Raw genomic sequence first — 22,743 nt, 5'->3', positions numbered from 1 at the left:
TAAAATAACCTTAAACTTTATTCTTTTCAATAGTACAATGTAAGTCTTTCACCTTAAAAATTTATTAGGTAGTCTGAGAGTATACTTATTCCCTCTCACATGGGGTGGACCTTATAATAGGCGAGACCTACCCCTAAATGAGAGGGAGAGAGTATACTCTCCGAGTATCAATAGTAACCCTTTCATCTTTGTCTTTTTGAACCTCAAATTTGATTCTTACAATTTGGTTAGATTTGGCAATGTTATGCTCAACTTTTTGACAGAAACATCAAAATTACTATACATGGAAACTTTAAGTGCTCACAATTCTCTATAATCGCAAGCAAATGTCACACTGCTTCCTTGTTTTTATGAAACAGTAATTGTCTTTTTATGTCCTGCTTACAACTTCCAAATATTCACTTATTGTCTTCAATGATAATTACAGGTTGTATTTAACACCACAACCAATTTTTATTTATTATGAAGATCCAGGCTAAAGCATCCACCCAGGAATGAACCCATGGACATTTTGTGCTGGAGCTCCAACATTCATCTCCTCTGAAGCTACTGGATTGTATCTGTTACCAATGAAATTTCAAAATAATATAAGGAGAATAGTATCAAGTATGGAAGGAATAATAATACTTAATGAATTACTGGATATTAAAGAGGGTCAAAGGTACCCAATTTGCAGTGTGGAATTGCCTCCCAAAGGTTGAAAGAACCCCTCTGATTGAGGAGGAAGCTGGCTATATTGAATGCTCTGGCCTCCAGCTTCCCATGCTTGTCGAAGGGGAACTTGTGCATTATTGCTTTCATCCAACTGTAATGTAGAGAAGATTCATGGCATGCATTTTCTTTGAAAGCCTATCATGTATTAGCTAGAGTGGCAAGAGATTAAGGGAGAAGATAAACTGAGAAAAAATGTCAGCAACATAGCTAGTCATACAAATTTCGAGTAGTTCAAATCGCCTAGTCATGACCTGTTATCTTGAGCTTACTATTTTCATATTTGCAAACAAAATTTAACATTGTATTGATACCTTCTGCCTAAGTGATCTGTTTGCTTCCACCAGCATGTGTTCCTGAACCAAAATGAGGGGCAGTATATATCAAAAGCGGAAGGCATAGAAGCATATAAAAAATAGGCATGTTTTGAGACACATACCCTATTTTGAAGATCAACAAGCTGATCAAGCATATATTGAGTCTGGAAAACATGTAATAACTAGTCAGAAGATCTCATCAAATGCATTACAGAACTGTAGTATCAGAAAATGTAATTTTAGATTTGAACTGAAGAAAAGACTATTTCATCATGCACCCAATGCTACCAATAAGATAAATATCTAATACAAATTACCATTTGTCCCCAAAACATACAAGCTATCACGAGATGGTAAATTTGATTATATAAACATTATTTCAACTCTTCTTTACACATGCGAGTCCAGACTTCCTCTTAAGTGATTCTCGTTTATATATGATACTCAACATATACAATTTTTAACTTACAATTGGGAGGTAAAATAGAGATAATGTTCGAACTGATAATCACCTTAAATTGGGGTAAAATAGAATGGATTCAGAGTTCGAACTCAAGATTACTTGCTTTGATATCATGATAAATTATCACTTGTTCCAAAAACTTAAACTATTAGAAAATTGTGACTTTAATCATTTAACAATTATCTAACAAAATATAAAATCTAGTCGTTTAGGTTCACACAATGCCGACAAGAAACAGAAACTGGCCAGGGTTACATTGGAGTCCAAACCAAGCTGAACAGGCTGCCATGAGCCAACTATTCAAATCACTCAACCAAGCTGCTCAAACTGAGGTTGGTGAAGAGCAAGTAGTACAGACAAGTTTTGTAATTAACTCTACCTAAAATGTTTTCCTATTGTGGTTCAACAAAAAATTGATACTCAGTTGCTCACTAAAGCAAGTCTTACGTGACCAACGCAACAGAAAAGGAAGTCAAAACAATGTCAGTAAAGGGAAAGATGTCCTTATCGAATTTGGTTTTATAAGGACAAAAACAAGATTGTCAAGGTTTATGGAAAGGATAAACTGGCCTATCACATGACCCTGGCTTGCAGTGAACGGCAGAAAACGATTCTAAAATTACCACAAGTACTACAGCAATGTTAGGTTTGATACCAGCTTCAACCTACTCACTTTTGCCAAAATTTATGGAAACTTTCAGCTAAGAGCCTAAGCCGAAGCTTTGGTGAGTAAATTAATTTAGGACCAAGATTTGCCAGGATAAGCCTTGGTTATTTTTGCAATCTCACTTGCATAAGAGCTTTTAAGATTGATGTATGACAGAATTCAAGTCAGTTTTATTAATTGTTAATTTTCTATTATATATTTATATTTAATTTTCATATACTTAGATATTATGTGTTTATTTCCTTATCTGTAATAGTATTAGGGTGCATGGGAAGAATTTAATTACAATCAATTTAGAAGTTCTTTTACTTGGTAAAAAAGTTTTATGTAGTCTATATAGTTAGCCTTCACAATGTAACATGAAAATCATTATCAACAAATTAAATGTCTTCTGAGGCTTTTTCTATTATTCTTCTTTGTGAACTTCAACATTTAAAGATTGTGTCAAGTTAAAATGAGTTTTATCCCTTTCATAGAAATCTGAAAGTGTACAAATTGCCACATTATTAAAAAATTTAAATAACGTAGCAAACTACATATCTTTAGATTTGTAAAATCTAAATTAAATCATAAGAGTATTCACATTAACTTGTGAAAAAATTTATGTTTATTTTAGGATAAGAACATACTTTTTCTATTTTACTTAACTACTTTTTAAAAATATCCACATCAAATGATCTATTCTAAAATTTATTTCATTAAAATATTAAAATTTAAATTGAACTGTAAGAGCATTCACAATAGACAAAATGGACCATTTTTAAAATGAAGAGTTGCTCTTATGGTGCAATAATGTTATTAGTGAAAAATGTTAGATTCTAAATATTTAGGATTAAATGTTTAGGTTCTAATTTTATGTATGTTGGCAAACCAAGTACAATAACATGTCTAGTATAAGATATTTATGTCTTAGAATAGGTTTAGACATTGTTCAAGTTGATTCAAGTCAAGATTCAAGAACATTCAAGCTGTAGAAAGAAGAATTCAAAAACTGCAAGGCTCAACCGATTGAGTGCCTGTGAAACATTTAGGATTTGAGTCCAACACTGCTAAGTATAAAAGAAAAACCCTAATATGCATTTTCCAAGACTTTTGAGTTATTCCTGTGAGATTTGTGAGGTTCTATGAGGTTCTATAACCTTCTAACTCAACAAGCATCTACTGGAGATTAAATTGATATTGCATGAACAAGTGAAGATAAATTGTTGCAACAAGATCAATTACTACTGATGATCTAAAGTTTTGAGTGGAGATCTCAAAGTCACAACCAGAAGTGTTTGTGTGCAACAAATTTAGAATAGAAAGGCCCATGGATTTAGAATTGTGTGTGGTCACATGAGAAAGTACAACAAAAGGTAGCATTAGATTTAGGGTTAAATCTATTACAAAAACTTCCATTCTATTTAGTGAATTGTTGCCTTGTGAATTGTTTAGGTTAAATCCTTCTCATGTTTTTTACCTTGAAAATGGACGGTTTCATTGGTTTTCTTGGGTCATCATATCGCTAGTGTTCTTTATTTTTCCACTGTGTATAATATAATTTATTATTTTTTAACCTAAATTTTCATAATTGACCTAAATAACAACTTGACTATTATACTAGGTTAAACAAATTGTATTTTCTAGGGGTCTAAAATCCAACAAAAAAGTTGGTGAAATATATATGAGACAACTAATGTCAAGCTTTGTTCTGTTTAGATCCAATTAGTTAAAGATGCACTTACACTTGTCATGGCATGTGCCACTCACACAACAACGTGATTTTAAATCTTACTAAGGCTGTATTTGTTTTGGCTTCAAATCACTTCCGGAAATGCTTTTCCGTAAATGCGGGTGTTTGGTTGTGCATGGAAAATTCATTTTCTGGAAAATATTTTCAGTTGACCGTAAAAATTATGACTTTGACCCGGAAAATTTTTTACACTTCTATTTTACCTTCAAACCATTTCCAGACTTCAGACGCAGAGAGAGAGAGAGAGAGAGAGATAGAGAGAGAGAGAGAGAGTGTGAGTGAGCTAGAAGAGAGAGCACAGGTGGCTGCCCAGCCAAGCTCTAGCCAGCCTAAATCGTGCCACCCCCACCGCCGCCTCCACCGCCCAGATCACACCACCTCACTGCCCAGAAAGAAGAGAGAGTAGAGAGCCTTTTAGCTCATGACCGATCACGCCACAAGGAAAGCTGAGATCGCCGAGAAATTGATGGCTCCGATCACTCCGATTTGAAGAGAATGGATCGTTGGGTTGTGGCCTGTGAGTTGGTGGTGGTGGGGATCGGTGGTGTGGGTCCTTGGGTTGTGGGCTGTGTCCGGTTGTGTGGGTTTTTATTGGGTTGTGGTGCGTTTGTTGATAGCCATTGTTGATGTGGAATGGTTGTTGAGGTGGATTTGTGGTGGTGTTGGTTTTTTTTTTTTTTTTTTTTTTAATCAGAGTTGTTGTGGTGGCAAGTGGTGGTTTGTTGATGTGGGTGGGTTGTTGAGGTGAGTTTGTGGTGGTGTCGGTGGTTTTTTCTGATATAAAATTTGTTTGGAAGTTGAGAAAATAGTTGAGAAAATGTGAAAAATTTGTGGAAAAATAGCATTTTCAGAATGTTACCAAACACTGAAAATTGTTTTCTAATATAATTTTCATAATGTAACCAAATACTTGAAAATATTTTTCTTTCCCGAAAATAGCATTTCTGGAAAATAATTATTTTCCAGAAAATAATTATTTTCTGGAAAATATTTTACATGAACCAAACATAGCCTAAAACGAATGTCCAAATATGGATTTTTTTTTTTTTTTTTTTTTTATTGATAAGTTTACATACATATTCTATGGGTCTTGAATCACCGCATTACCTTTTACCTAGGATTTACAAGGATAAAAGATACCAGCTTAGCTAGAGTTCATCGGCCCACTTGTAAGGAAATTTTTTAAACTGAAACTCTTAGTAAATTTGACACATGATGGTGCACTTGTGAGTTGTGACTTCAATATGTGCATCAGCCTATCAGTAACTTTGATAGACAAGATGGTAATTATTTATTAACTGACTGAATACATGAGCTTTATATTGTTACAAAAATTCTTTACCTTAGTTGACCTAATTTGGTTCAAGGATGTCTCCAGTTGACGCTCAAGTTGCTCCAGCTCCTTTGTGTTTAATGGGCCCAAATCTTCCCCAAGGAGATTTCTACAACGTTCAAGATCAAGAATTCAAAATAAATTCTACTCAATCTTGCTGCTTGTACAGATTGTTTGGTAAGCAAATATCAACACATAACTTGCAGCTTAAGTTAAACAAATTTTTTTTCTTTGGGTTAGTAAATTGGGCACACTCAAAAGAATAATATCCAAGTAACACAATAAAAGGCATTAATCAATCTGCACAATTAACGACTGTAGATTACCTCTGAGCTCGCTGTAGAACCTCAACTTTTGCTTTTAGCCTCAAATATTCCTGGTAGCTGCTCTGCTTGGGAACATAATGAACATAATCAAGTTTTGTCATGACAAGCAAAATTGCTCCAAAAGAACATACATATGGGCCAAATTTCACATTGAATATGCATAAAAACTCATGTAAATAGCGTGCGTAAAATATGATAATTTTGGATAAAAATATCTTATTATGAAAAAATTATCATAGGAAACTGTCTCATGAAACCTTCCTCTCACAACATGTGGGTCTCACAGGTGTGTAAAGTCCACCAAATATAAGTGGCATTCTATAAAACAATATCATGTGTATGATCCATATTTTGACGATATCATCTTTATTCTTTAGTATGAGAGGCATGAGAGAAAACTTCAAGCTACCTGAGTCTCATTGATTGGTCGGCTGGCTTCCAATGCACTATAACTGCACTTTTGGTACTTTTCAAGTGTTTTCAACATGCTAAGATGGAAGGAAAAAATAATCAGAATGAGTCCATTTGTTTAACAGCTAGCTAAAATTACAAATCAATACAATATATAAATAAATAAAAATACCATTTAATTACTACATCTTTAACGCAAGACGCTCAATATATGTGAGTATATAATAAAATTGGAGTAAGAAGAATGAACTTTGTGAATAGTTATAAAGTAATTAATCAAGATGCAGTATAAACTTTGGTATAAGAAGATGTTATCGTTTACCACGTCCAGTCATCCACACAACTATTACATTATAGGACGTTGAGAACTTATTATGAACCACTAAAAATCCCATTACTAAATCCCCATCACATGTCTTTCATCAGGATTTGTATAATATATGATATGAGGTAAGACAAGGAAATTGTGAGCTTCCAACTGCACGTTGCACTGCAACCAATTGCATGCCACCATGCAATAAATATCTTTCCACAAATATTCTTTTCTACTTTTTGAGGGGATCATCAAGGTTAAGTACTGTTTAAACTAACTAGCTAGCTGGGATAATAGTGGGTTTAACTATGTATATAGGAGTTGTTCTTCTCTAGTGCTCAAAGTTAAGCCTACAAAAATGAAATAAATTCTCCCAGTGTAGCCTAGTGTACACCTGTGTGAACTCTAGCTAGTACAGTAACCTTTATTAGATACATTTGATTTTTCAAGTAAAAATTGTTGATAGTGAAAGGTACTGGAAGTTTATACTTTCTATATGATTGAAGACTAAATTAAGGTATTGATTATTGGAGAAAATTGGGAGATTGTAATAAATCAACAAATAAATTGAGAGGAAAATGTGGAATTGAAGCAATCAATTCAAAATTTTATAAGGTTGTAGGCTCCTTTGGGATTATGAATTTTCTTCAAGGGGATGCCAATTGCATTGGAGCTCACAAGAACAAATTTGCATGTAATGCATATTCAGTAACAAATTAGAAAAGCTAACTGCCTAAGTTATGCTTTGAAATGTCTAATTTTCTTATCATTAAAGGACGATGGTGCACCTTACCAGAGAAGAGGGATAGATGGCATATATGCAATATAGGAAGGTACAATGTCAAAATGCTTATGGGTTTCTCCAAGGTTGTCTATGATATAAGGTAAAAGTTGGAACTGATTAGAGGTTTAAATGATGAAATATAGAGTGCAACCCTAACATCGTGGATAGGGTTATGTACACTTGGTATCTTAAGTTGACCTTTTGCCAGAAAGATGCATGAAAGGCTAACTCATCTTTGGCTGGATGTCATCTAGGCTTCACTTAAGGAGCTTCAACCATAACCTATTAAAAGCAACTTATCTGAGTTATCTTTAAGCACACCTTATGATATATATGTTATTATTTTCATGCATGTATTCTTTTTTTTTTTCTTTTTTTTGAGATAAGATTTTCATGCATGTAGGTTTGTTTACCTAGCATTGATATGTTATCTTTCTTTTTTTCCCCTATCTTTTTTGTATTTTTTAATTGGTATATCACCTACACACTTAAAAGGCCTTAAATCAATGAGCTCAGCCTTAATCTCATTTTTATAGGAGGAAGAAGTACTATTTGACTTAGAACTCATTAGAAACCATAATGCCTTTTCTCCTTTTTCCAAGGAATATATATTTTAATGGTGAGGCATTTGGCTTATATATGATACATATTTAAATATATATTAATACATACAACGTCAAATAAAGAATCTGTAAAAAAAAGTAATTAATATATATATTTTTTTTTTTACTGAAGACCAAAAGTGATTTAATAAAAAATAATAATAATATTGAATTGCTTAATTTTAATATAGTAGTGTCTTCTAACTTATTTTAACTAACAAGTAACAAAAACTACATTGATATATATATATATATATGATGAAAAAATGTGAGCTTTTAAAAATTACATAGCAATATAAAAATGAGTCAATAAAAGATAAAATTTTTTATTATATTGTAGGAAAAACTTAGGTTGAGTACTTTAGGTTTAGGTGTAGTGCATTAAGTGTAGTGAAATATTTGGTTGCATTGAACAATAGAAAACAAATGGTGTTATATATTATTTTCAAAGACTAACAAGTTCAATTCAACTACCATTTCATTCAAGACTTGGAATTTTAAACCCTTTTTATCTCTTCAAACATTATAAGAACTAATAAATAACTGAAGTTTTATTCACTGCAATATAGTCAAAAACACAATTATCAAGTCGGCCATATTCATGTAACTCAATCCAACACTCATCATTACTTGTTGGGTAAGAAGGGGAAAATAATAAGAAAATGTTTATATGCATGCATATAAACCTAAGTTCTTTTTATTCTACTCATAAACCCATTTGATGTTTGGAAATTTTTAATTCATCATCTACATGTGTACATGGAGAAATTCTTTAAAAAGTAGACATTGAAATTGTGTGGCATAGAAAGTTAATTCCTATTTCAATTATTATAAAGAAATGATTGTATCCATGTCCAATTCCAACAACGTAACTACAAGTCTACAACTATATAAAGAAGTTACATACAAGGGGGAAATTAACTATACAGAAGAATCTAAAAAGGAACATAATCATTGTGAAGAAGATAGAAAAGAGATTGAGGTATTTGTGAGGGAAATGTGAAAAAAGAAATTGTAAAGGTAAATAAGTAATGAATGAATGGCTAATAAGTGGAAATAAATAACATACAAACTAAAGGTCAAAATCGTCATGAAAACAAAATAAATTAAGAAGATACTAAAGAGACTTGTGGAGAAAAGATAGGGAATAATAAAAATAAGACTATGAATAATAAAGGAACCGCTAAATAAAATAAGGGAAAGAAAGATAACCAAAGATCAAAATCATTGTTTTTTTTTTTTAGGAAAAAAAAAAAGAAAAAGAAAAAAGAGAGAGACTAAGAGATTTTTTGAAGAAAAAAAAGAAAAAAGAAAATAAAACTATGAAAGATAATATATATATATATATGTGTGTGTGTGTGTGTGTGTGTGTGTGTGTGTATGAGATGAAAGAAAAGATTATCAATATCATCAATAAACTACAACTCTATTTTTATTTTTAGTTTTTTATAGGAAGATTGTGAATTCTTTATTCATGACAAGTAAGATGGATTAAATCATGAGCCAAAGCTTGCTCAATACCTCGACTCTAAATTTGGGAGGAACTTTTACTCCAAAAATAAAGAAAATAAAAATGGAGAGAAAATCTCAGCAAAAAATCCTAGACATCATTTGTTATTATACATTTCATTATACTTATCGTCACGAATATAATGTGACCACTGTCTAAATATATATATATATATATATATATATATATATATATAGACACACACAAAATAGTACCACTAACAACAAAGTTAGATTATCTAATGTTCAAAAAGAAAAATTACACCAACCCATCATTCCTTTTTTTTTTTCATTCACTCAAATATTTAGCATAACCCTTGTGCTCATTTAGTTATTATTGAGTTCTTGAATCAGTATAACTAAAATCCTGGCAAAGCTTCCGACAAGTACCACTCATGAAAAATCTAAATTTCAATCTCATTATACAAATCTAGCTTCCTGTCAACATATATACATTGTTACCTTTGAGGGTGAAGTTTAACTCGTGTAAAATAGATCTATTCTTAAGCTTTAAAGGGATGAGTTAAGAATTTTTAGTTTAGCAAATTGATATCTATCTAGTTTAGCACCAAAATCAAAACTATACATATTATCAAAAAGAAAATTTAAAACTACGACATCATTAATGGCTAATAAACAAATAAGGGCACGACATCATACTTAATGCATAAGTTGAACAAAACTATCATACATCATTTAAGAAGAAAGAAAATCTTATACTATGAAAGCCACCAACATCTTCTACCATTTAAGAAGGAACTCTTAAGAAAAGAAGATTATTTAAGGTGGTGATTTGTTAGAAATTGTCTCAAATTCCTAATTTAACTTGGTTTGGGTTTTTCTTGAAGTGGAAGGAAAGTCTATTATTTGTTAAAGAACTAACCAGTCCACTAAAAATTGTATTTTTAATTAACTAAAGAAATAAATATTGAAGTCTTATAAATAGACAGTAATATAAATGTAGTTAGATTTAGCCAAGAGTATTTGCATATAGGGAGATGTGAGGACTCATAGAAAAGTATGGAGTGAGTTCCTTTGAAAAGTAACAAGTGTTTGTCTATTGTTTAAGTGAGACAAGACCGTTTGTGTATTAATTTTTTAGAGTGCTATTGAATTAGTTTGCGAGAGTTTTAGAGTTATTTTATAACTTGAAAGTGCATTTTGATTAAACACTTTGTAACCTTCTTGATATGGTGAATTCATCCTCTACATCCTGTGAATATTAGCTATTATCAAATCATTTAAAAATTTCATGTTCATCTCTTGAGTGAGGTTGTATCTATTTTTCTTTCTACTCATCTTTGTTTCTATTGTTTGCTTGTTAGATATTCTCAAGCTCATTATAGTATTCACAATCAATTGTGTGTGAGAATTCTATTTGTAGGCTCTTTTGTGCAACATGAGATATCTTAACCATAAAGTGTAGAGTGTGTATTAACTTTGTGTATCTTATAAACTGCATTTCACCTCATGCTCCAGGATAGCAAACTGTCATCATGTCTTACGTTCTTTAAAACATTTTCCACGGAACCAGTACCTTCATGGATCTTTGAACAAGTTCAATATATCATGTATATCAATAGCATCATAAAAAGCTCAGCGATAATATGAATCTTTTATAATTCATTCTTTTACAAAAATGCTTTTATGAAGTAAGATTTAATATTTAAGTTTTATTCTTGTCTACGTTAATATTAATTGAGTATTTTAGAGTACAATGGGCTATATCATAAATAAAGTACATAATAATGAGCTTGAGTTTTTTAGAGGACAATGAGCTTGAGAATGCAATGGGCTATATCATAAATGTAGTATAAGAAGAAAATGTTTTTCATGTTTTCAGCTGTTTATAGTGACCCAAAATTCTGGTCTATTGAAAATATCTTTGGTTGACCAAGAAAATATAAACATTCTTTTTAATTCCATGCAAAAGTAGTATTTTAAAAAAAAAATCATACGAGCTAAATGCCTAAAAATTCTTTTCGGAGCAAATTCAAGAATACAACCAAACGCTAGAAAAACAAACAAGGCTCAATCCACTATTATACGACCAATTATGCTTTATGGAACTGAATATTGGACGATTAAGAAGCAGTGTATTCATAAAATGAGTATATTTGAAATGAAAATGCTAAGATGGATAGTTGGAAATACACAAAAAGATAGGGTTCAAAATAACGAAATTTGCTTAAAGATAGGAGTAGTCCCTATTGATGAAAAGATAAGAAAAAGTTACTTAAAATGGTTTGGTTATGTGTAGAGGAGAGCAACTTATGCACCAATAAAAAAGAATGAGTTTATCCAAGTTGAGGAAACGAAAAAAGATAGAGGAAGACCAATTAAGGGAGAAATAAAAAATATAACATTAGATAGAGTAGAATGAAGACAAAAAAATATATATGACCAACCCTAAATAATATGTTGAGAATCTATAACGGACTCCAAAATTTTAGGATTAAGACTTTATTTGTTGTTTTTGTTAATTTATTCATACAGTAAAAGAAGTTCATTAAAAGTGCCTTTCTCACAAAAAATAAATTCCAAAACTTTACTTTCATTTGAGATTTGAGAAAGAAAATACTCAAGAAAACTTCTTTTTATTTTTATTTTCACAATTTGATAGTTGAAAAATGAGAGATTTGAACCTTAAATATCTTAGTAATAAATATTATGAAGTAGCAAAAAGTTAAGTTACAAGAGCCTTGACAATTCCCCATAAAACTTGAAACATCATTTTAAAGTACTAAGACAAATTTTTTATGACCTTTTCTTCTTAAACCTTTAACAGATTCATTGCCATATATCTCCAACATACTTGGAAAGCGAGCCTCATGTGATTTTTTTTTTCCTTTTTTCTATTTTCTTTTTAATTTGAAAAATAAAATATCTTTAGTGACCTCATTACCTGTAGCTAGATTCGTGCTATACGATCAGATGGAAGGATGACAATAGCATTATAATATGAAAATATATGCATAAAACTCCAAAGTTCAATAGCACAAAAAAGGCAATCTTTATTTTCTCAACCAAAAAAAAAAAGGAAAATCGTTAAACACCAAATATGTAACTTAATAGCTCTTTTGTGTTAGAATGATTACTATTATATCATGAAAATATATGCATACACACACAGCAGCAGTCAAATTCCTCTTTCTTTTCTTTTTTTAATTGTAATTCTAAGTCTTCAAGTTAAAAATTGTGGATATGGTTTTTTGAGATTTGGATTTAAGTCTAAAGTTATTTGAAGAGTACAATTAATATTGGAGAAATAAAAACTAAAGTTAGCTTTATCAGCTCCTTAAAAAATAATATTAATAATAATATTACACATCAAATTAAACCATTCTACACTGGTTACAAGGGTTGTTTAATTTGCAACTTAAAAGCAAACAGACAGCCTTGTCTCTCAATAAAAAATTATTTAGCTGCACCACAAAGTGCAGCATACTTAGACATCAAACGTCACATCCCTGGCACCGAATCATAACAGTAAACCAGTGCTGTTAATGGTTTGTTATATACTCTAAATAATGATTATTTCAGTTAAGTTACTCCTGCTTTATTCTTCATAATCAATAAGTTAAACAACTTAATAAATTTAAAGGTAGGAAACAACCCTAGTTATTGAACTTGATAAGAACAAGTTCAATCTGAGAATCAACTGATCATTTCCATTAGGGCCACTACTGATCCGATTTCATTTTGAGAGAAAGATAACGAAGAGGGATTCACACCTTCACTGAAAAGGGTCTTGTGGATCTGTGAATTATTGAAGTAATCCCCTACTAAAAGCTCAAAAGATGCTTTGCTAGTATATAATTTTTTTTACTAAAATATTATAATACAAGAGAAGATAGTATATGGAACAAAAAAAGCTTAGATCTTCAAGAGAGAAAATCATAAAAAAACTCAACTTTCACTTGAATGCAAAATCAATCAAAGCTGACACAGAAAAACAGATCAAAACCTGAGCCAATCAATTCAATAAAATCAAAAAAGAGATAGGGTCTAGGGGAAGAAAAGGACAAGTATCCATAATATCATCAAGCTGCACCATGGCAATGTCTAACTTCATATAAACCACAGATCTTGCAAAAAAACAGGTCACATACACCCATTAAGCATACAAAATCCAAAGTTGAGAAATATACACATACAAACATATATATAAACATATATCATAATACATAAACACACACACACACATATATATATATATATATGTATATATTTAGAGAGAGAGAGAGAGAGAGTTATACCTAGGACTGCTACAGAACTCATAGAGCTTGCCACGGTTGGAGAAAATGATGAGAGCAACCTCAGCATCACAGAGAACTGAGAGCTCATAAGCCTTCTTGAGCAGCCCATTTCTTCTCTTAGCAAATGTCACCTGCCTGTTGATTTTGTTTTCTATCCTCTTAAGCTCAACTCTTCCTCTCCCCATGATCTCTCTCTTCTTTTTTGCTTACAAACTAAGACTAAAGAACTCTCTCTCTTTCTTTCTAGTCTTGGTTAAAGGATGAACCAACTTTCATAAAGAGTCTGTTTGTTTAGGGTACCAAATGGGATAAAATAGGAACAGTGAGAGAAATGGAAACCCCGAGAAAGGTTGTCCAAGTGTTTTTTTTTTTTTTTTATGTTTACTTCTGATTTTATCTTTGTACTTTTCATGTATACATGAGTATCTACAGGTGGGTTTTGATTCGTTTCAGATTATTACATCCCATGTTTCTCACTGTATCATCTAGATACACAACTGACATGTATTTAACCACAAAAAAATATATATTAAAATTAAATTTCATTATCAATTTACTAGGTAATGACTAGGTTACTTTGTAATGTCTATTGGATGTCAACACCAACCTTAAACGTCACGTACTTTTGGTTCCACACGTGTCGACTTCTCAGTAGTGGATCTTTTATAAGGTCTTAGTTATATATTTTCCCTTTGAAGATACTGAATGCCAACCTTTGTTCTTTCTTTATCTTGTTTTCTTCCTCTTTTTTTTTTTTTAAATTTCATTTTTAGGGTCTATAATTTAATGACTTTGTTATCTTCTTTTCTTTTTTATGCCTAAAAAACGTCTCAGTAAACCCAAGTGAGGATAAAATTTTCTGGATCCCAAACTCTTTTAGGAATTTCTCTACAAAATCTGAATATCAAATAATGCAATTCTTAAGAAATTGTGAGGAAACTCCTTTGAAAGGAAAGATTAGAAATGTATGGAAAAATTGACAATTTAATTAAGAAAGATAAATTGGTTGAGAGCTCTCTCTAAAATGGTGGGTGTTGTAGAAATCTCTCTAGAGTTTTCTTTTGAATAGCCTCCTCATAATTTTGTGGGTAATAAGGGTATATATAATATGGGTAAAAGGTATAAGAGTCACACTTAAAATCTCAATTGTCAAGTCATCTCACGAGTCATCTCGTAGGTTGGCCAAGTCGCAAGATACTTGCGAAATGCACTGACTCTTGAATTTTCACATGTGCTTCTCACATGGCCTTTCGTGGGTGCTACAGTTGCAAGCCAAGTCGCTAAATCAACTCCTTAAACAATTTTTACCAACTTAATACTAAACTCATTACAATTAAATCCCACAAAATACAAGGAAATAAATAATGAAATTACAACACTTTTTGTTAAGGAATAAAGCCAACATAAATGTTATGTGAAAATCATAACTTAACACATTCAACCCCATTAATTATGAGAAAAACCTGAATCTCTATTCATTGAAAGTATAGAAAAACTATCTTGACTTAATTGTCGGAGGATCATAGAGTCGGCACCACACTAGTGTCACCTAGTTCTTCTATTGTTTCTTTGTAACCTGCATGATCTATCATGCAATCTTCTGTTCCAATAGAAGATTGCAAGGTAGATCATTCTAACAATGTCAAAACTCCAAAAAAGAATACATATATAAGACACATAATGCATCTTGTGTGGAGATAAGGAAGGAACACTTGAGCACCTATTAATATATTTCCCAATAACTAGAATCATATAGGCCTAGTCATCTTGACCTAGACCTAGATTCTTTGAAATAAACTTCAATTCCATTTCAAAAGTGAGTTAGACTGATCATCAACCCAACAAACAGTCAAAGGATGTTGAAAGATGAGACGAAAACTTCATGCTTTTTGAATCAGTCGGTTGCGATCCTTTTTTTAGGACAAGAAACAAAATCAGGGATAAGAACAAAGGGAATTACTAGACCGCATGCATTTAAGCTCCCCAATTAATATAATTTACACTGACCACTTAATTTCTTGAGAATTTGCAGGTGAAGACAAAGCAAGAAGTTGTGAATGGGACGAATATGATTGTGGAGCAAAACCCCTTAAAAGCCAAATCTCAAGCAGCCTTATTTGCAATCTCAAAAGCTAAAGAATTGGGTTATAACTTATTCTTTTGTGAAGGAGGTGAGATGAATGTGATTCACCAACTTCAAAAGTACACTTCCAAACCCCAATAGGCTATTGACATTTCAATTACAAAAGCTAAATCTTTACTAAACTCTCTTCTTCTTCTTCTTCTTCTTCTTCTTTTTTTTTTTTTTTTTTTTCTCTGATTGGTTTGTAACCCATATACTTTTGAACAAGCTAATTTTTTTACCCATAATATTGCTAAATGGGCTCTTTTGTCAAACTTCAATAGATTGATCCTCATCTCCTCTATCCCCTATTTTTGTTTTTTCCTGTAGGAAAGAGATAGATTAATATCAGTTCCTATATTTTGGATGGTTCTTCCCTTGTAAAATACAATGTAAAGATCACTATCTTTAAAGTAATATGAATTTATAAGGGGAAATTATACTTTATTCTTCTAAATTATACATCTTTTACATATTTCCTCCTAAACTATGAGAATGCATACTTTACTCCCCTAAATTATACCCCATTTTACATTTATCTCTCTAAATTATGAGAATACACGTTTTACATTCCTAAAATTTGATCCCTTTTACACTTACCCCATAAATGATGTGAATGTACACTTATAGCCCTAAACCAAGGGTGAAGCCAAGAATTTTTGTTTGGGGTGGCCAAGTTGCAGCACTAATATATTTATCAAGACAGCCACGCACACAATATATATACAAACACACGCTATTATATACACACACCCAACAACAACAACAAAAAAAAAGAGTTTAGTATTTTCAAGCAAAATTATGTTTGATGGCGTTCTTTCATAAAATAAAATTCATTCTTACCATTTTCATAGTGAAATTCTTAAAAGGTTTCATTTTTAATACAAATTATCAAATTTTATACTAAGGTAAGTACAAAAAATTTCAATTGAACTAATTTTTTTTTTTCAAAAACATGAATAATACAAAATTTGGAGAAATAAGTTATGCTCCAAACATATTTGAAGTTATCTTACTCTAAGTCATTATGTGGTAACTAAAAAGACATTTCATGTGTAGTTTTAATGATAAGATTTTTTTAATGAGTCAATGACTTATTAATCGCCACATATCAGGTTGAAAAAGATAAATCTAAACATGTTTGGTGCCAAACTTTATTAAATATTTAATAGATATAAGGTCACATTTTACAATAAAAAATAAAATTGTGAAAAATAAAATTATGTCTCTATGACTATTAGCCCAATTATTTTTTTTAAGAGAACCATTGGACTAATTCAAATATTTGGGGGGGGGGGCGACTCTTATTTTTTTAGACTAAATTTTGTAAACATTAAAATAATTATATATAGTTTAGAAAATTTTCAAAATTTTGGGGGCCATGGTTACCCTTGTTCAAAACAAGTTTGCTGTCGGATTACACGTAATTCCTGTTAGATACGATTCATCCACCAACTAAGGACAACAATTGGCACCTTTTGAAATAAGAAAGAAAAATTAAAAAAAAAAAAAGTTTCCATTTGCACTCTGTAAAACAGTTATATTTTAAAAGTTAGTTATTTCTCTATGGAAAAAATAACCTTTTATGGATTATGATTCATTATATCTCATCTCAGTAAAATAAAAAGATCATCGTTTGATTTTGATCACACATGTCCATTATTTCTTTCTCATATTTGTTTGTTAGTGTTTCTTTTACATCATATTCTCACCAAAAAAGTTTTGTATACTTTCTGATGTCTGACTAGTCTATTTGAAATACAAATACACCTTTCTTCCACTTTCATATCACAATCTACACTGAATTTTTATCGGTTTCTGCAAATTAAACAATTGCTTGGATTGCATGGTTTCCTATTTGAGTTTTGTTAAAGTCATGCTTGAGTGGAACTGTGGAAGAAGTTTATGAATGGTCACAAAAGATTAGCCAATCAAGCTACTCTTTTGTGCAACCATGTGTCAAATCTGGGGTGGCGATATGTCGGGTTTCATGCCTTAAAAAAGCCATATGCACCAATAATTGGTCAATATTTTCTCAAGTTTTGGGAAAAATGAATAAAAACAACAATATGATGAGACTCTATTATTTAACAGTGTTATTAATTTCTTTTCCTACTCACTTAAAAAAAAAAAGTCCAAATTTTGCCATTTTCTTCTCTTTGGGAAGTGTCATTTCATGATAAACACCCGCAAGGTGAAAGTGGCCATTGCTTTTGCAACATAATACCTATAGGATGTAATACACTGCAAACCAGTTGACCATTCGTGGTATTAGCATTATTTTTAATGGCAAGTATACATTTCATCCATTTTTGGTATTTGTTAGGGACATATTTTTATGTAATTGACATATCCTTTGACAAAACACATTTTACTTGAATTTGAGTAAATCTAAGTAGGTTCAAGATAATCATTACAAGTGATTAAATTGAAGATATGAAGATTACTCAAGAACTGCTCAAGAAAAGTGCAATCTGTAGGTTTTGATACCTCCTCGACAGAAGCTCAATTTGTCGAGATTTATTAAAGCTCGACAAATGTCTCGATCTATCAAGCTTACGGGATTCAGACTATAGTCAGCAACATTTTTATTCTAAAAGGCTATTTGTTTATGGGTTTGTATAATCCTTATAGAACTAGGAAAAACCCAAGATTTATGGGTTTGTATAATCCTTATTGGACTAGGAAAACTCAAGGTTTGTGTAAACCTATTTGGAATAGGAGAGCTCATTAAGCTCCTATTTAAAGGAGGTGGAAAAAGAAAAGCCTAACCCTATAAAGCTTCATAAAGTTTTCTTTTTGAAACCCTAACCTCCTCCTACAGAATAAAAAGTTCTTGCTGCATTTCTTGTATGCCTTTGGATTCTGTAACCAAGCAAAGCCTCTTGCACCAACATTAAAGATCTTATTGATGTTTCTATATGAAGCTGCTGCAAATCAACTACAACAATCAAAGGGTTGTTGTGGAGTTAATCACATATTGGGATCCGTACATCATTGGTTAGTCACGTACTAGGAACTGTGCATTCAAAAGGAGAGATTGTCACTACAGAACAAGTCCAATTGGGTATTGGGGTAAGTGCATTTCTTGTATGCCTTTGGATTCTGTAACCAAGCAAAGCCTCTTGCACCAACATTAAAGATCTTATTGATGTTTCTATATGAAGCTGCTGCAAATCAACTACAACAATCAAAGGGTTGTTGTGGAGTTAATCACGTATTGGGATCCGTACATCATTAGTTAGTCACGTACTAGGAACTGTGCATTCAAAAGGAGAGATTGTCACTACAGAACAAGTCCAATTGGGTATTGGGGTAAGGGTTCAACTGTAGTTTGGTATAAGGTACTGAGATTCCTTTACTTGTAACCGCTTGTTGTGATAATAGTGGATTTTCGAGAGTGGTGACCTTAAATTCACCCGATGGGGTTTTGTCTCGATGGTTTTCCTCATTTGTAAACAAATCACCTGTGTCAAATTTATTTTCCGCTACATTTACCTTAGTTGGTGATTTGCTTGTGCTACCACGTGTATTGTATGCTAATTGAATTAATTAATTAACTTGGCTAATTAATTGGTTAATTCATCACAAGGGGTCAATACATTCTTGACCTATCAAGTGGTATCAGAGCAAGCACACTCTAATTACGGTTAATTTTTACTGCGTGATCCATTGACCCCCGTTGTCATGAAAACTCTTGATTGTTTTGATTTGCATGATCTTATGTTGAATGGTGATGATGATATTCAAGATACCTACTACAAGCTTTATAATTTTTGTATTAAATCTCTTGAATGTTCTACAAAATTAAAAGCTAAATTTAAAAAGGTCAAACTTGAAAAAGATGATTTGATTGCAAAATTGGATGAAGCCAATAATTTCAATGAGAATTTTAAAAATCAAATTTCATCTCAGGTGGACAAAATTAAAAGTTTGGAAGAGCAACTAGTTGAATTTAAAACTGAAGTTGAAAAATTAACTAGTGTCAAACTTGTTGTTGAGCCTAACTCAAAAGAAAAAGATTTTTATATTCCTCCATTTAAAAGGAATAATGAAGAGTTTAAGACTAATTTTGCTAAGATAGACAAGGGTAAAAATTCTGATGTTAACGTTAAAATTTCTAAACCTATGTCTAAAACTCCTCCTAAGTTGAATAAAAATTCTGAATTTGTCCCCACTTGTCATCATTGTCATATTGTTGGTCATATTAGGCCAAATTGTCCTAAATTAAGGTCTTTGTCAACCTCTAAGATTAGACCTCCTTCTAGGATGCATAATAGTTCGAAAACTACTCATGTTTGTCACCATTGTAGTGTTTTTGGTCACACTCGTCCTAATTGTTTTAAGTTGTTTCCTCATAAGCAAGTGTCAAATAGGTCTCATCCTTTGTCTAAAGGCTCTGTACCTATTCTTGGTGAGTTATTAAAAACTTTGAACTTTTTGACTCAATTTCAGGAGAATTCTAATTCCTCTATGTCCTTTAGTAGTCATACTAGGACACGTGCCTTTTCATCTTCACGGCCAAGGACTCGTACTGTGTGGGTGATAAAGGATCCTAAGACTTAATTATCTTTTTGCTTGTCCTTTACTTTAATTCTTTTTATATGAAGTTGGACTTTCTTTCTTGATTTCTTATTTGTTTTTGAAATCATGCTTTCATGCATTTGCATCTAGTTTTATGCTTTGCTTTGTTTAAAATATTTTTGTTTATTTGTTTTCAGTTTTTTTTTTTTTTAATTTTGTTTCTCTTAAAAATAAAAAAAAAAAATTTGAAAAATCAGAAAAATACAAAAACAGTGTGTGTTATGTGTACATTGGTACTTGTGTATCTTGGATGGCCATTGAAACAAAGTTTTCTAAATTTTGTATCATTTATAACTTAGATGAGCATCTCTATGCACAACTAAGCAAGTGAGCTTTGTGACTTATTTTGTGACTTGTGTTTGTGATGAGTAAGGTTAAGGAATCTCTTATACTTAACACTCGTATCACTCTTTTTGACGAGAAGAACTAGAAAATCTTAAGAGAAATGCATAAATAATTATCTCACCATCGTTGCTCGCCAATCATGAAATGACATTTGTATGCTTCGGCATAGCAAAAGTGGAATGTCAAATACTTAACATAATTGGGTATTTCTTTTCCCTCTCTTATATGCTCATGCATGATTTGTTTAATAAAAAAATATGCAAAAATAAAAAATAAAAAGCAAAAATATCAAAATGCTTTATATATGATTGCAAGCATGTATTCTAGAAGATGTGGGAGTTATAGGATGTACCTCGAAGGTGATAGTTCCCATCAAACAGCTATGATTGTGTGTGAGTTAAAGTGATTTTCTTATATCTCAAATCATCATAACATGTAGACACTTATGCAATCTTGCGATGTTTTTCACACACAACACACAATATTTTTTACTACTCTTGATACATGTGCAGGTATAATGTAATTTGGCCATCACAAGAAATACATGTGTTAATGTATACTCACTAAACTGTCTTAACTTGTTTTTGAAATATAAAATTAGTTAGACTTGTTGTGTGTGTGTGTGTGTGTTTTGGATTTCTATGCTTATCATTTTTCTTATTGAAAGATGTTTTTGAGAGATTAAAATTTTTTTGGATCCTTGGTTGTATAGCATGCTTGATTGCATTCATATCTGTGTTTTTCTCTTCTTGAAAAACTGTTTTTAAGCAATCTCGACAGCTGTTGGACACCTCTCGACAACTAGTTATCTATCGAGACTCTTTAGTTGCTTTTTATCGCATTCTCGATACCTCTCAATAGCTACTTCAATCCATCAAGAAATCTTCTGGTTGCTTGATAGATTCTCAACACCTCCTCGATCAATCGAGATACCATTGCATGCATTTCATTTTTCTTTTTCTTGCATTTTTTTCCTTTGTGTCCATAGCATCTTGTTTTTCTTTTTCCTTGTAAGTCTATGATTCCTTGTTCTCCTCATTCCCTCTATTTCAATTTTCTGTCTGTCTTAGGTCAAGTCTTTTGGCTTTTTATGCCCTTTGACAATCGTGTCAAAAAAGGGAAGAAATTTGAGAATTGAATGTCTTTCCTCAGGGGGAGTAATAGACTTAGAGGGAGAACTTCATGTTAAAGGGAAGAAAGTTTTTGACGTAACTAACTTAGGGGGAGAGTTAGTTTGATACACTTTGATATTGATATATATTTTGTGTTATGTATCTCTTGGTTTTGTAACCATTTACATACATCATGTGTTATTTCTATATTTGATGATGATGTATGTGTTTCACTCTTTATCTAACATGTGTTGTTTCTTTTCTCTCTTTATACACATGTTTCTTGTTTATTTAATTTGTCATTATTTTTCACATGGTACCTTGATGTGTTTTGTTTAGTGACTTTTAGGAAAGATAAGTTAAAACCAAGTCAAGATTCTGAACCTTCTTCTTGTAGCAACTTCCAAGGTTCAGATCTTTTAGATTAGGCTTATTTATTTTGTAATTTTGAGTAGAATGTATTCTAGGATGTTCAATGTACTCTTGTGGTTTTGTCATGGATTGTCAAAGGGGGAGATTGTTAGGGACATATTTTTATATACTTGGCATATCCTTTGACAAAATGCACTTTACTTGCATTTGGGTAAATCTAAGTAGGTTCAAGATGATCATTACAAGTGGTTAAATTGAAGACGTGAAGATTACTCAAAAACTGCTCAAGAAAAGTGTAATATACAGATCTCTATACCTCCTCGATAGAAGCTCGATCTGTCAAGATTCATTAAAACTCGACAGATGTCTCGATCTATCGAGCTTACAGGATCCAGATTATAACCAGCAACATTTTTATTCTACAAGACTATTTGTTTATGGGTTTGTATAATTCTTATAGGACTAGGAAAACTCAAGATTTGTGAGTTTATATAATCCTTATCGGACTAGGAAAACCCAAAGTTTGTGTAAACCTATTTGGAATAGGAGAGCCCATTAAGCTCCTATTTAAAGGAGGTAGAAAAAAAAAAAAAACTAACCCTCGAAAGCTTCATAAGGTTTTCTTTTTGAAACTCTAACCTCCTCTTACAAAAGAAAGAGTTCTTACTGTGTTTCTTGTACGTCTTTAGGTTCTGTAACCAATCAAAGCCTCTTGCACCAACATTGAAAATCTTATTAGTATTTCTATGTGAAGCTACTGCAAATCAATTACAACAATCAA

The 22,743-nt window shown here is 31.6% G+C and overlaps 1 protein-coding gene across 1 annotated transcript; it reads right to left on the bottom strand.

The window, feature by feature from the left end:
• Positions 1–227: 227 nt before the first annotated feature.
• LOC115962838 (agamous-like MADS-box protein MADS2) lies at positions 228–13,815 on the bottom strand. The gene is made up of 8 exons (XM_031081710.1): positions 13,428–13,815; positions 5,959–6,037; positions 5,550–5,611; positions 5,233–5,332; positions 1,151–1,192; positions 1,026–1,067; positions 666–805; positions 228–560 (listed from the first exon to the last, which is right to left on the bottom strand). The coding sequence occupies exons 1-8, from the start codon at positions 13,610–13,612 to the stop codon at positions 476–478; spliced, it is 735 nt and encodes a 244-aa protein (XP_030937570.1). The 5' UTR covers positions 13,613–13,815; the 3' UTR covers positions 228–475.
• Between the last annotated feature and the right edge of the window lie 8,928 nt (positions 13,816–22,743).

Source organism: Quercus lobata, chromosome 10 (assembly GCF_001633185.2).
Source record: "Quercus lobata isolate SW786 chromosome 10, ValleyOak3.0 Primary Assembly, whole genome shotgun sequence".
Taxonomy (NCBI): Eukaryota; Viridiplantae; Streptophyta; class Magnoliopsida; order Fagales; family Fagaceae; genus Quercus; species Quercus lobata.
Note: the sequence above shows the minus strand (reverse complement) of the source record. Positions and strands in the feature narration are given on the sequence as shown.